The 15,741-nt window shown below is 38.1% G+C and overlaps 1 protein-coding gene across 8 annotated transcripts in view; it reads right to left on the minus strand.

Moving 5' to 3' along the window:
• The window catches only part of LOC139479171 (uncharacterized), an 87,348-nt gene that overhangs the window by 28,768 nt on the left and 42,839 nt on the right, over positions 1-15,741 (minus strand). For 6 of the 8 annotated variants that reach the window (XM_071261963.1, XM_071261964.1, XM_071261970.1 and 3 more), the window contains exon 2: positions 390-521. In XM_071261963.1, the coding sequence (XP_071118064.1) occupies positions 390-521 (132 nt within the window). Of the gene's footprint in view, positions 1-389; positions 522-1,443; positions 1,538-14,213; positions 14,346-15,741 lie in introns of those variants that run through there. The other 2 variants (XM_071261966.1, XM_071261965.1) reach the window with 2 other exon arrangements.

A 15,741-nucleotide genomic window follows, 5' to 3' on the forward strand; every position in this document is an offset into this window, starting at 1 on the left:
TTGCCAAGGTCTCAAGGATTCAAAAAGGTACATAACCTTTTTCACACATGGTAGTGATGCAGATGAATGTCTTATTAAATATTGCTTAACATTCGCTTTAAAATTGGTGGAGAAAAACCAACAAACTATTCAGTTAGTAGCGCATTTTGAAAACCATTTGCTGTGGGACATCAAAAATAATTATACATTTCACTTCATAAAAAAAGGTTGCTTTATCTAATTACAGCAATTATTTATATGTCCTGGAGGCTTCAAAGATGTCAAGTGATTCAAGAAAGGCTATTATATATACATATAGGCTATTCTATTAAAAATAAATAATAAAATGCATCCAGGATCATATTCAATATATAGCACTGTCATAACACAACAACAAAATGACAACTTACATCAATCGGCACATCGAAATTCTCTCCATCTAAGAGTACAACAGTGCAGATTATTTCCTTGGATGACCTGGTCTGTTTCTTAGGAGACTTCTTGTCACTCATATTTTTGTTCGGGCTCTTCTCTCGTTTCACCTGCAAACATGAACAAAATTCGTAATGGAATGGTGGACTGTATCATGCGACAAGACGTGAGATAGCCCTCCGCTCCTAGGTACTTCCGCGGTGGTGGGGCATTCGTCACTCGACAAGTATGCATTCACAGGACACAACACCGGCACGGAAACGCATCACTGAACACTGGGTTGAGGTCACAAAATGGCCCCCGCAGATGAAACATTTTACAGATACCATACGTCCATCATCACACAGGCTTAACCTGCCGGTTAACATTCGTATCGGTAATATGGTTTGCTACTCTTAATACTGCTTATATTATAAAAATGAAACCGCTACAATTTACCTGGCTAGGGTTAAATAGGCAAGGGAGGTAATGAAGCCAAGCCTACCTGGAAATGCGTCGTCTAATACGAAGTTCCGCCAACACTTTCTACTTAAAGTGGCTGACATCCGATTAGAACAAACCGATCATTGACTACCCATAACGCAAACGATTACTCAATTCAGGAAATAAGGACCAAATGAGTGTTAGTTAGCTAGTGCACAAACTTTAGCGCGCCGTGGGGATCATTCAAAGATCTAGTCTGTCTGCATATTGCTGAACGAAACTGACGGGAGCCCAAAATATTTGAGAATGAAATAATTTATTACAAAACGTATTGGCAGACAAAAATGATGATGGCTATCTGTGTGAATAAATTAAAGACAACATTCATGATATGCATGAAGCATTGCCAAGCCGCATTACCGGTTTGCAATCGGAATATGGATTTCACCACATAACGAGTACAAACATCATGGCTGCCGCCATTGACGATTCAAACCAATGTGGGTCACGACGCCTGAATATGCTATTTTTAGTTGCTGTCTCGTGAAGATTATACCGACACAAGATGACGCTAAACATTATAGCTCCTAGTTAGAAAAATTGACATACCTGTTAAGTCTTATTTATCGCACGAACATTTGGAAAGCGAACGCAGTGTATTCGCTTGTTTCCGAAAGGTACTCCTCGCTACATCTATGACATCACCGCGTACCCAGCATTCCGTGCGAGGTCAAATGCAGTGTATCAAGGTGTGTTAATTTTTGTAAACAAATGTGCAATTATCACATATATGGTCTGAAAATAATGAACATTTTATCAACATTCAAGTAGAAAGACAACTGCAATGACAAAATGAAAGGCGAGAGTCTCTAAAAACGTTTTATCAATCTAAGGTGGTACGATCCTACAGGTGCGTGGAATCATGTAAAAGATGAACCCGTTAAAGTTTTAACGGATTACGGAATCAGATTCTGAATGATTATTTTTTTATGTTGCGGAAGGTTACATATATTTTCAAGGCAAGTGCTGTATCACTTACCACACAAGTTGATGAATGAGTTTGATCTGCCCATTAGTCACTCAGCATTGTGCTATGCATAATGTAGGCCTCTCAGCTCCCAATTCTCAGTACAAGCAGTTTATGTGATAAATAGTAATACATTATTGTAATCACAAGTAGAAATTATTTGAGATACAACTGTAAAACAGAATTAGTATTGCTTTTCCTGAATTCACTCAACAGCTTATATTTAGATTGTTTCAAATGTTCACATTCTTCTTCCCACCAAAAAGTCTGATTTACGGTATGAAAACATTTCTCCCTCTTCCTAAAGCATTCACCACACTGATGTAACAACACTGATGTGAGGGTACCAACAGCTGTATCTGTATCAGTGTTAGCATCAAATATTTCAGCCAACTTATTGCAGGTGTCTTAGTTGCAGATTGATTCTAAAATGTGATTGAATGTTGCTCTTTCCAATACAATCTGTCGCATTTCGTATGCAAGTTAATGATCTCCATGTTAAGTCAACATTTGCTACGTTCAGACACAACACAAAAGAAATTGATCAGACTTCTCATGAGTAAGTACCTGAAATTTTTAACTTAATGGAAAATATCAGTTGAAACTATCATTTAATCTACAACACCTTGTCCCATGAGTCCATTAGAATATCTATTTATAGCTCAAACTAAAAATTGAATGTAAGTATATTTTGCTAAATAATCCAATTAAAAAACATTATATTTGCATTCTGTATTAAGGCATGCTTTGAAATACATTACTACTTCTAAAATATGTAAATTATTAAACCATCCTATAAAATTATGACAATATGTATTGTTACATCATTATAAAATAATTGTACACTCCTGATTACTGAGCATGGCAAAGACAGATGACAGACATGTTTTACTGAAAATAGTTATTGATTTGTTTCTTTCAATCTAATAGGAGTCCTTCCATAATTTATCTCAGTAAAAGTACAAGGCAGTCAGTTTGTTTCAATTTACAATTTGGAAACTAAATTGTTTATTAACAAATGAGGAACCCTCTGTTGTAGCAAATTCATATGTATGTCATATGAATATCACCATTACCGTATTCGACATAATAAGCGCCCTGCTCTAATAAGCGCCCACGGTGAAATTTGCTAATATATTGGCTGGTGAACAATTCCAATTAGCACCCCTGCTGATTGATCAATGTACACAAGACTTATTTATTCGCGTATAATACGCACTCGTGTGTTATATGCACCCTTAGTTATGGGCTAATAAATTCTGGAAAAATATATCTGTCGTACATAAACACTTCAGGCTGTCAGCATAAACCACGAAATTTATCTTTCAACTCTGTTTCTTCACCAAAATAATATTCTAATAAAAGCCCCCTATTCCTAATTGTAAGAGCGCCCTGGGCGCTTATTACGTTGAATACGGTATTATAGACAAATCATTCATATCATTTCTGAACTTCACATACAATAAGATGACAAAACCAACAGAAAACTGCAGATATCTTTAGTCTGGAACCAGACAATTACAATTATGAAATAAATGTAATGACCCAAGAACAAATACTGACAACACTTTAACAATATGCATGTACATATCGTTGTGTAAGTGTCGAGAACCTTGGCTTGCATGACCTGCATCTATTGTGCAACAGATGGCACGGCACACAATAACTTGGCCGTATGAAAAGAACTATAGTTATAATCACGAGCACAGCAGAGTATATATGTACAATTGATTGCATAAAGTGTGTTTGGTATATACGGAAAGGTCAAAAGTAACTGATTATCGTAAGATACTGACTGAGCAGTCTTGTGTTTACGACAGCAACATGGGTAGAAAGAATACCGGTAGACACGATTTGCGGACAACTTCTTTAGTATGCTATAATAATGACATTTTGGTATTGATCCATTTGACAACAGTGTAAGGATCTATACCGAAATGTTGTTATCATATTATCATAGTGTGTTAAAGAAGTTGTTATCCATAAATTTTGTCAGCTTTGTCAACAAAGTATCAAAAATATTTGTCTTGAAAGACGAGGATAGCTTGATGACAATCTGATACATATTTGGGGCAAGAGGAAAGTCCCCCCCCCCCCCTCATCAACACATTTAAGAAATAGTTCAGTTAAACTCTCTAAGAAACAGAGAGGAGTTTTAAGCTGTAGGTCACGATATGATTCACTTTGAGTATATGGAACATGTTGTTTCCATAGTGATATGTCAAAAAGACCATGCAGGTGTAGTTTGGATGGGTTGGCTGGTTCATGCTACATAGGAAAGGTACGCTTAGACTTCAGATTACGTGGTTTACAATAGGTTTGTGTGCAAAACAAGGGATAACAATAACTGCCAGGTCTGTATCTCGTCAGACGAAGACATCAGAGGCTGGTCACAATTACAGGTGTGGGCTTCAGATATTTTGTCCATGAATACCTCAAATGAGTCAATGACCCTCACAGACTGTATGTGACATTTTAGTAGCCCCCCAAAAGCTTGTCCGTCATTTTCACTTTTGAATTAAACAATCTTTTTCTGTTTTGTTTGTTTTCCCTACTATGACAATAAAATGTCCTCCATGTTGTGCAATCAGCTTCAAGGAAGGGTTCCCTTCCAACATTATTGTCCTATTAATTTAAAGATTAAACCAAATGAAAAACCTGGGATAAGGTGTCCTAAGTTGGAGAACTTGTATCGATCCCTTTCAATTTTTGTGAATCAAATATGTTTAAACTAAGACAAATGAAAGCTTGAAATTGAATACACTCTCAAGAACTGGTGGAATTGACAAAACACCTCATTCACCATTTTTGGTATAAAACTCAAGATTGGTTTGCATGAGAATATCAAATAAAATCAGGGATGGTTCTTATTTCTTCCATGTTTTAATGATTTCATTGTGTTAAGACAGTGTGGTATTGGGTTATGATTCATAACACACTAATAACTATGATTTCATTTCTGTATGCGATGGCTGTGACAGGAGTGTGCAATGTTATGTTAAGATTGTTATCATCAGATACTGTGGTAATAATGATGTAATATGACTTAGGATGTAGCAATCTCATTAAAATCAGACCTCAGTTCTTGCTACCGCTAAGCAAAGATCTAAGGACATCCCATAAGGGGTCACGTCAGAATGACCTTTCATCCGACCAATCAGAGCATCGCTTACCAGATTATGAAAGTGACAGTCGGAATGTGATTTCTAATCATGCAACCTCGAAAAGTTTAACTCCGAACGATAGTTACGGGTTTAACGACTGAATCCATACAATCTAGACCATCTATTAGCCATTCCAGAATGTTCTTTTGTCCGGGTTTCAAATTTGTAATAGAGAATTTGTCAAAATATGTTTCGAAGCGTAGTTGCCAATTTGAAATTAGTGCCGTAAAGCATGAGAAAGCTGCCTTCTGATTGGTCATTCCATTGGTCGGTCAAAGTTCGCATAAGGTCGATCTGACGTGAGCCGTAATGGGATGTCCTCAGATCTCTGTTTAGCTGTAGCGAGAACTAAGATCTGATTTTAATGAGATTGAGGTTGTAGTGGATGATGTTGCAGAACTCACCTGAAATTGGAGTGGTGGGGTGTGCGACGTCCAGGAGTTTCGGGGGGTGCCCCTGAGAGGGGTTTGCAAGGAACTAACGACAAGGCTGGACACTGCCGACATGATTCACCATAAAGTGGTGAAGTAAACAGGTAGATGTGGTACAATGCCAGTATGTGTGTCACTCAGCTGTGAAATATGGTATTATGTTGCTATTGTCTAGCACCATAGGCCACTCAAAAGGATCATATGCATGTAGATGTGGGCAGGTGAGTTGTCTCACATTGAAATCAACTCTAGGATTAGCCGACCAGGGTAGGCTGGTGAATATTATAGGATATGGGAATGGGTGCTGTTTGTCCTTCCGTTTTGTTTCAGGAGCAGAACTAAAAAAACATGAGAGATATCTAAACTAAACTTGGCAGATAGATAGGACTAGTGGTGAACTGGTGCCTTTTGATAGTTTGGGATGTTTGAAAAGACATATTTTTCGAATTTCCATGGCAATGACTTTGAATAACCTACTAGAAATGGCTTCAATATTTCTTCACCATAACTTGTCATATAGATAGGCCTAGTGGTAATCTAGTCCCTTTTGATAGTTTGGGATTTTGGGAAAAATTATTTTTCGAGTTTCCATAGCAACGACTTTTACTTAGACTGAAAATGACGGTACCGCTTGTTTCTGGGGGGCTAATGCCTTGCACACAACTGGCCATGTCATATTGGCAGGGGATATGAGTATTTCATGCTTGTTGTTTGTAGATTTGACTTCACATCAGTGACATATCATATTACTGATCAAGACACATTGGACAGGCTTCAGGTAATAAAAAAAAGATACAACACTGTGACATTGTATACAGAGCAATACAACTCTGTATGACATTGTATACAGAACAATACAACGATGTGTCATTGTATTCATAGCAGGTCAACAATATGTGACATTGTATTCAGGGCAGGAAAACACTGTGTGACTGTGTATAGAGAGCAGTACAACACTGTATGACATTGTATTCAGAGCAGTTCAACACTATGACATTGTATCCAAAGCAGTACAACACTGTATGACATTGCATACAAAGCTGTACAGCACTGTATGACATTGCATACAAAGCAGTACAACACTGTATGACATTGTATACAAAGCAGTACAAAACAGTATGACATTGTATACAAAGCAGTACAACACTGTATGACAATGTGTACAAAGCAGTACAACACTATGACATTGTATAAAAAACAGTACAACACTGTATGACATTGTATACAAAGCAGTACAAAACAGTATGACATTGTATACAAAGCAGTACAACATTGTATGACATTGTGTACAAAGCAGTACAAAACAGTGTGACATTGTATAAAAAGCAGTATGACACTATGTATGCTGCCGGACAAGCAGGAAGTGACACACACCTACAATAAAGATAGAGTTACTCACAACCAGGATATGGACATCCCCAGGTTCACATTGTTTTCCTTATATAGTAATTATTAACAAATTGGAAATCAGTGGACAAACAAGTGTTTGCCAGTTGAAAACACCATACAGACTGTAATAGACTAAGATCTACTCTCTAAAATGAACTGATTTTACACAAAAAAAACCAGAAAATTATCTTAATAAAATATAATAAAAAGGAGCCCAGAGACTCTTTTCATTTTTCAGAAACTTCCCGAAACTGCTGTAATCTAGACTTGCCCATTATTATAGACTTGGGCATTGGCTGTATTGGATGTGATCAACACCAAACCTGTGACTGGAGTCTAAAACCCCCTTTGTATGACACACTTGAGCAGATACATTAACTGGTGTAATGTGTGACGACTATGAGAAATTCTGTGACCTTGAACCACCGGAGTGGCGGTGTTATGTTCCAGATGTGTATGTGCAGTTAATCTGGTATTGTCACCTGTTTGCCGTGGCGTGTTTATCTCACTTCGTGCAGGACAGACACCAGCTTGTACAACAAGAGCGATATATATCAGTCAACATCAAGACTCTTCACTTATGATCCATAGTCAAAAATCTTCAAAACAAATGCAACACCTAGAGCAAGAGGAGTCCAAGTCCCATTGCCTATTTTATAGCAAGGAAATAACATTTCGCTTTTCTTTGAGGTTAAATATCCATCTGTAGCGATTTAGTCTCAAACCAAAGTGAAATATTCCGGAAAATTGTGACTGAACTTTGTATGAATGACGGGTAGATCTAACTAAATTACTTCAGGGGTAACATCATTGAATATGTCAGCCATCAACATACACTGCATTGAACATGACTTTGAAAGAATTAAAACCAGGTAAGTTTTTTTGTGTGTACAAAGTTGGGACATACAGAAATTGGGGGGACTGGTATTTTTTAGAGATGCCAGTCCCAGTTTAAAAAGCCAGCGGGAACACTGTAATTATAGCTGTGTCATCGCCTAGTGTTGAGTAAATACAATTACACAGTGTGAATGTCACAGACAAGATCAGTGTTTGAATGACTGCTGCCATAGCACCCATAGGTCAGAGGTGTGGAGGAGATATGCTAATATCTTGTTGGGTTAATCAGTTTGATGTGTGTATTAATTAATCAGTGGCAGCAGGAAGTTGACATTAATTAAGAAATGTCATGTTCATAAGTGTAACAAGGTTGCCGTAAGATATTTGACAAGATGAATGTCCTATTTAGGCCAGACTTAATCAATTTCTGGTTTGTACAGCTTTTTGTCATTGCGTAAAGTTGCAGGAGGCAAAATAAACAGATTATGTTGTCAAGTAGACTAAGTTTACTTAATAGAAAAGCTCTTGAGAAAATAAATAAATCCTAACCGATAAAGATCAACATTTTTTCAATCCGTCATAATATTTGTAACTTTTTATTTAGTGGTATTGTATTTATACAAACACATAAATTGGCATTGAAGATCTGTATATGATTAAATGTGTCATGTTGATCTAATGAAGTATTTATCAACATGATGATCAAGTGAAGTATTTATCCACATGATGATCAAGTGAAGTATTTATCCACAATGGGTTTCAGATAGCCTTGCTCCGAGGCTGTACTGAAAGAAAAGTCCATGGATGTGTAGTAATTCTATCCTAATAGGTAAGTCTAGATATGTGGACAGTACACCTAACTAAGAACTCCAGTCTCTTATGGGGACAATTTGTTCTTTATATTTACATAATATTAAAATTATGATTTAAATTATTAATTATTGCCTCAGAGACTTGTGCAAGTCTAGGTGTCAGATTGCGTGTGTTGTTCAGTTGGTGGAATCTTAATCCCCACAAAGCCGACTGTGACTTCATCATATTGAAGTAACATCACTCTTTTCTTAATTACACTCTCATCATGTGAAGTATTTACACAGACTTTATGGCAGCATTGTTCAAGTTATAATTAGGGCTGGTATTTTAATCCCCACAAATCTGATAGCAAGTGCTCAAGGACATAACAGCCCTAAGCAGGCAGCCTGCAGCTATCAACAGCCTGAAGAAGTGCTAGTTTATACAGTTATGTGTGGGATTATAGACACTACAAGCTAGACTTGCATAAGTCTCTAAGGCACTAATTATTAGTTTAAATCATAAATTCTAGATTTTTAAAAAATAAGAACAAGTTGTCCCCATAAGAAACTGGAGCCCTTATATACTGTCCACATATCTAGACTTGCCTATTAGGAGGATAGAATTACTACACTTCCATGGACTTTTCTTTCAGTACAGCCTTGGAGCAAGGCTAACTAAAACAGGTAATGACTGTTTCATTACTCACTGGTTTGGTTTTAGGGGGTTCTTAAACAATATCCCCCCACCACCCCCAAGGATGCATTAAGGGCAAGAGGGAAATTTACTAAGCTGTTTCTCAAGGGAAATATTTTTTTCAAGACCAGTACTATTTTCATAAAGATTGTCCTCTCTCTTCCTCCCCACTGAATGACCCTGCATTACTATTTCCTAGATGGTTTGCTTGGTTGGTTTGTTGTTTTACGCCACACTCAGCAATATTCCAGCTATATGTCTCTAAAAAAATCGAGTCTGGACCAGACAATCCAGTGATTGATATCATGAGCATTGATCCACGCAATTTGGATCACTGACATGCTTTAACCAAGTCAGTGAGCCTGACCACCCGATCCCGTTAGTCGCCTCTTACAACAAGCAGTCGCCTTTAACGGCAAGCATGGGTTGCTGAAGACCTATCCCAGTAAACCCTGATATATATATATATATAAAATTATCCCATAATATATATATATATCTGATAACGATGAAGCTGATTTTGTTTACCCACCATGGATGTGTTATCAGTGTCATATCAATGATTAATGTGTGAAATAATACTGACTTGGCCTGATATGGATACAATATCTTTGCACAAAGTATCATTAATACTATAATGATGGCAGTTCCGCAATTCATTCATATTTATGTTAATGTTTTATTTCATAATTATTTAATTTGGAAATTGCACTAAAGTTATGGGATAAACATGATTTCCAAGATTAATATAGACACAGTAATACAGTATGGCTCATGGCTTTAATAGCGTACACAAGTTAGGATTTCAGCATTTATTCCAGGAATAAAGGCACATGTTAGTGCCAAAATATAGGAGATATTTTTTTTCTTTTTCTTTAGGCACAGATGACATAAAAAGGTTTGAATTATAAATAAGACCACCGTCTCCTTTCTTCTTTATATGGAACCACCTCCGTGGTCTAGTGGTAGAGCGTCTGCCCGGAGAGCGGAAGGTCCGGGCTTCGATCCCCGGCCGCGTCATACCAATAGACGTTAAAAGATGGTACTTGTTGTTACCCTGTCTGGCGCTCAGCATTAGGGGCTAAAACAAGGACTGGTTGGCTCGGAGTCAGTATACTGTGTCTGAGTGGGGTATTAATGTTTAACTGTGGCATGGTATCTCAGTGTGCTAATGGATTTTTTTTTGTATATCTACCAGTTTCAAATTTTAATTTAACAAAGTTTTGATAAATGAGCTTTGTTTTTGTCCTACAGATGCAAGTACATGAATGATGTATGTGCATGGTCACATTTTTTAAAAACATTCTGAATATTTTATAACACCTATGTCGTTCATATGTTAGGAACATGCAGAGATATCTGTACCAGAAGCCAGTGTATCACAGTCAATTGGCAGCAGCAGCAACCGGTGCTTGTAGAGTCCTGACATTATCCCCTCCCCTCCCCTCCCCCCACAATGCAACCCCCCCCCCCCTAAAATAATGACAGGATGTCACCCTCCCTCCAACTGTAGCTCAGGGTGAAGGATAAGCAGATAAAGAGATACGCTTCAAGACAATTTACTCAATCAAGAATCGACTTGTGTGTTATTACAACACTGATTGGTCAAATTACAGGAAGATGGCCCCAGAGCTTCCTGACTCAGTGCAGGAAATGTGAGGGGGCATTATGGATTGTCGGGTTGTTGGGATGCAGGTGATCATTTATCTGTATTTACCATTATGTAACTTGCTTCATTTTCAGCTTTGGGGGAATATTAGGCCCTGTGGTCTGAAGTGCTGTGACTTGATGTGCTGAGTTGTGTCCCTTAGCCATGTCAGGATGTACTGGTCTCCGAAGTTAGTACCTGCTTGCCTGCCTTTGGCTGGTAAACTTCCTGTCTGGCTGCATGAAATTTTCCTCCCTCTGCCCAACTTTTTGGGAGTTTTATCATAAATCCTTGTAGATTCTGAAGTAATTGTTTGCGTTATTTCAACTTAATCAAGACACAATTTGTCTCTTTTTTTTAAATATTTATAATGTTTGAGTGAGTGAGTGTGGTTTTATGCTGCTCTTAGCAATTTCATGGCGAGGGACACCAGAAATTGGCTTTACACATTGTACCCATTTTAGGATTCAAACCCGCATCTTTGACATGACGAGCATGCTTTAACCGCTAGGCTACCCGACTACTCTTGACGATGTTTGTCTTTGTTGACATGAATTAACTTTTTCATCTTTTAACCCCCTCAACGATTGCCTATGTTTTTATGTCAGGGATGAAATCGCGAATGTTTTCGTTATCTGATTGACTAAGTCATAGCCTATGGTAGTCGCCATTTTTGTGAAGCTATACGAGATAAGAACAGCGATCTGATTGGATATCGCATTTCATTACAAGGAACAAAACTTGTGATCTATGTGAGGTGGCCAGGGTCGAGCCAAGAAAAGTGGCCTTGATGTGGCAAGGGTAGAAACTAGGCTTTGATATAGGCTCGTAGACACGCTTGCCTCGGGAATGTGTAGGCCCTTGTACATTTTGCAATACACCAATACTGCGATCAATTGGAACAACCCTATGTCACAAAGCTGTTCTGTCTAGACGCATGTATGGTGTGACAGTGTCATGAATATTCATGACCACATGGCCAGGTTTTACTATGCCTGCCACCACTCATATTTTGCAATTATGTTACAGGTTTGCTTATTTGTCTTCAACGCACAACAAATATGGGCCACAATACAGGTATGAGGTCACAAGTGGTGGTTTGAAATTAAATTACCTGTGTATTGAAACTAAAGAATCTCCTCTTGTTTTGTGAGTTTAACATGAGTGAATGATTGTATGCCGATACAGGTGTGTTGGGCCATTAGATAGAAACACTGCACGTGATGATTAGTTGAATGTTTTTTCATCATATAGATCATAGATCATGTTTCACAGTGGAGCCATATGTTGTAGTGTGTCGTGATTTGCTTTGTTAATGATAGGACGAATTCTGTAGCAGGTCAGGTCACTACAAACAGTGTTTACTACAGCTTATCACATGTTGCACAGGCTGAAATATTTGCCACAAGCTAGCATGGTACATTCCATACAGTTGTATATCATGTAGGGCTGGGATTGATAACACAGGTACCGGGTCCTACTCAGTACCCACCTGACCCGGGTACCCGAGTTATCCGTCCCAGGTGGGTACTGAGTAGGACCTGGTACCCGAGTTATCCGTCCCAGGTGGGTACTGAGTAGGACCCGGTACCCGAGTTATCCGTCCCAGGTGGGTACTGAGTAGGACCCGGTACCCGAGTTATCCGTCCCAGGTGGGTACTGAGTAGGACCCGGTACCCGAGTTATCCGTCCCAGGTGGGTACTGAGTAGGACCCGGTACCCGAGTTATCCGTCCCAGGTGGGTACTGAGTAGGACCCGGTACCCGAGTTATCCGTCCCAGGTGGGTACTCTGTAGGACCCGGGTACCCACAGGACTACCCGGACCCATGGCTAGTCACGTGATATATTGTTTAATGACAAAAAATATATAGAAGTCTATGGTTACACTAAAGTCATTAATGTTTGCATTTCTTTCTTTCTGACTGTGCACCCATTCCTTCTCATTTTTCATATTGTTGAATAAAGATATAACTTAATTCAACTTCAATGTATGAATGACCAGATTGTTTAATACATGTACCCATACATTTTGCCAAGGCTATGCTAAAAATGTTCCCAATCAGACATTTTGGAGGGTGGGTTATGGTTGCTGTAGACATGTTACATCACTGTTGGAATTTGAACCTGGGTCTATGTGTGGCAAGCAAACACACCATCCATTGAGCTAGCCACTCAGCAGCTCTGACAACTTGTTGGTGTATTAGTCCGTTTTGTTTTTATTTGTGAATATGAAAGAAATATGTAATCAAGAAACCAGGTGTTATGTAGATCTAGAGAATGGTATTATAGCTGAGTCTTTAAGCTATTCCTTTGTCTGTGCTATTGGGAGATATATATGTCACACATATTGTCATCACCGGACGTGTCACTGGGCAGATAACTGATCATATTCACCTTAAGACATCTCTAGACGGACAATCCTAGCTGTGCCCAGATAATAGGCCTGAGTCACTCAGGAAAGTGTACATTCCGATAGTGGGCGTGGCACACGTGTAGGGCTTCTGTTGCACATGTTGCACAGACGGGACGTTATGTGACTATGCATGCTGTGTGCTCCTGTATCACTAAGTAGGAAGCACATGTACATGACGGCAGTGTTAGCTACAGATTACTCTCTAAAGCACGTGATGGCAGTGTTAGCTACAGATTACTCTCTAAAGCACATTATCTTTATAGGCAAACTCCTTTTACATTTTGCATATTAATAAAATTTAGTATGAACTCATATAAAAAATAAATCTATTTATTTATTTATTTATTTATTTATTTATTTATTTATTTATTTATTTATTTATTTATTTATTTATTTATTTATTTATTTATTTATTCAATCCATCCAATTTCATTCATCTCTATTAATAAAATTTAGTATGAACTCATATAAAAAATAAACCTTTCTTTTTATTTATTTATTTATTTATTTATTTATTTATTTATTTATTTATTTATTTATTTATTTATTTATTTATTTATTTATTTATTTATTTATTTATTTATTTATTCAATCCATCCAGTTTCATTCATCTCTATCCAAAGCTCAGATGTTCATTAGCTTCAACATTTCCTCTCCAAGTCAGTGAGATGATTTACACATGTCATGTACTTTTTAGCCCACTAAACCATTAATCTGTGCAGCTAATATACCTTTTTACAGCTCATAAAGAGCTGAAGAGATCCTCCCTTGCCATACAAATATACAATTATCACCCAACACCTTTCCAAACACAGCCATAGCCTATACATATCTCTAGCAAGTGCCCCTGCATAATATCGTCGTCTGGAGTGCCCCTATTTCCATGCATGTCGCACTCTCTGCAGAACCCCTTCCCAAACGTATCATCCTCCTCATCGTACAGGTCAATACAGTGGTCAGTGGATGATTAAATTGACCTACCTGAGAAGTGTGAGCTCAGCAAGTACTATTCACTGATCAAATACTAGACGAGTTGTCCATCCCCAAGGCTCACAAAGTCCCACTATCTGTGTAGTGAAGTGTGTAGGTGTACAATACCCCGCTGTCGGTGAAATCTTTTAGCGTCCCCACTCCCACACAAACCAGGTCATAGGAGGGGCTTGTGTCACCTGCTCGTTACTTTCTATAGGTAAACCAGATAGGTAGATTTCTCACTGAAGCTGAGCTAATTAAAGTTGCTGCGTAGCCGATTTTACAGTTTAATTTGTAGTGGATGCTGGTCGAGCTAAATGCTCTATATTTATACATCACATACCATCACTGTCACACTGTCAGTGAAGTTATTTTTGGAATGTATTCAATATGTGATAGCTAAGTTTGTATGCAACCTCAACTTACAAACATTTATAGAAACTCATAAACACTAAATTTGAATCTTATATTACATGTTTATGAAGCAGGGTACGTTTTTTTTCAAAACGTAATATTTCTTAAGACTTTGCATGTATGATCCCATCTCCTCGAACATTCGTTAACCGGTTCAATGTTGTATACCTTTGAACACTGTGACCCCTGACCTGTGACCTTTCACCTGTGAGTCACCACTCGGAGGGGTACATATGGTCATGATAAAGGGAAATGTCACATGTCACTATGGTGTTAAGAGCCTGTTTTAGCCAGAGTTCATATTACTATGAAAAAAAAGGTTTAGAATACATGGAAGGCATATGTGTACCCAGATCTACCTGTAATCAAATGCAGGCAAACATTGCCCTTCCGCAGGTGTGCTGCAAGATTGAAAGGAAATAGCACTTCCTCTTTATAGCACGAAGTTATGGAGACATGACACTGACCTCATTATAGGATCTTCCCTCTTGTTATCTGAACATTGATTCTGGAGTATTGTCTTACGTGAAAGTTCGCTGGTGCAAGACCCTTCTCAAGAACATGGGCTTCTTCATCAGAAATTGTGTTATATCGAGGGTGCAAAACATAATTTGAAGCTTGAAATTGCAATTGATCGTTCAACTTGTGAGATTCTTGAATCACTGATGCATGTCGATCTTGCTGGAGGGAAAGGATCACTTTGGTTACAGCGGATAACAAGGGTCTTTGCAGAAGATGATCCATACCTGTCAACATTTATTCTTTTCGCTTATTCTTTTCGTGTGAGGGTCATGCTTTTTTAACAAAACTCACTCACTCATGAAATGCCACCGTAACCTCAATCCCATTCGAACAAAACAATGTTTAAAAGCATCGTGCTTTAAATTTGTGTTCATCACAATTGTTATAGCGCTTTGGTCATTATCTTGGTTTTAAGACAATATACAAAAAATACTTTCAGCCTGAGGGCTCAAAAGTACTGGGCAAAATGTTTAAAATCATTTTTGGATGGAGGGTGTCGCCACCCTAACCCCCACCGAAGCTTCACCCCTGGATCCTGGCTGATATACATTTCACTCATTGAATATATTTGGGTTGACATTTATGCAGATAAGCCTTTACT

This window comes from Haliotis cracherodii, unplaced genomic scaffold (genome assembly GCF_022045235.1).
Source record: "Haliotis cracherodii isolate W230 unplaced genomic scaffold, xgHalCrac1.p SCAF_4, whole genome shotgun sequence".
Classification (NCBI taxonomy): domain Eukaryota; kingdom Metazoa; phylum Mollusca; class Gastropoda; order Lepetellida; family Haliotidae; genus Haliotis; species Haliotis cracherodii.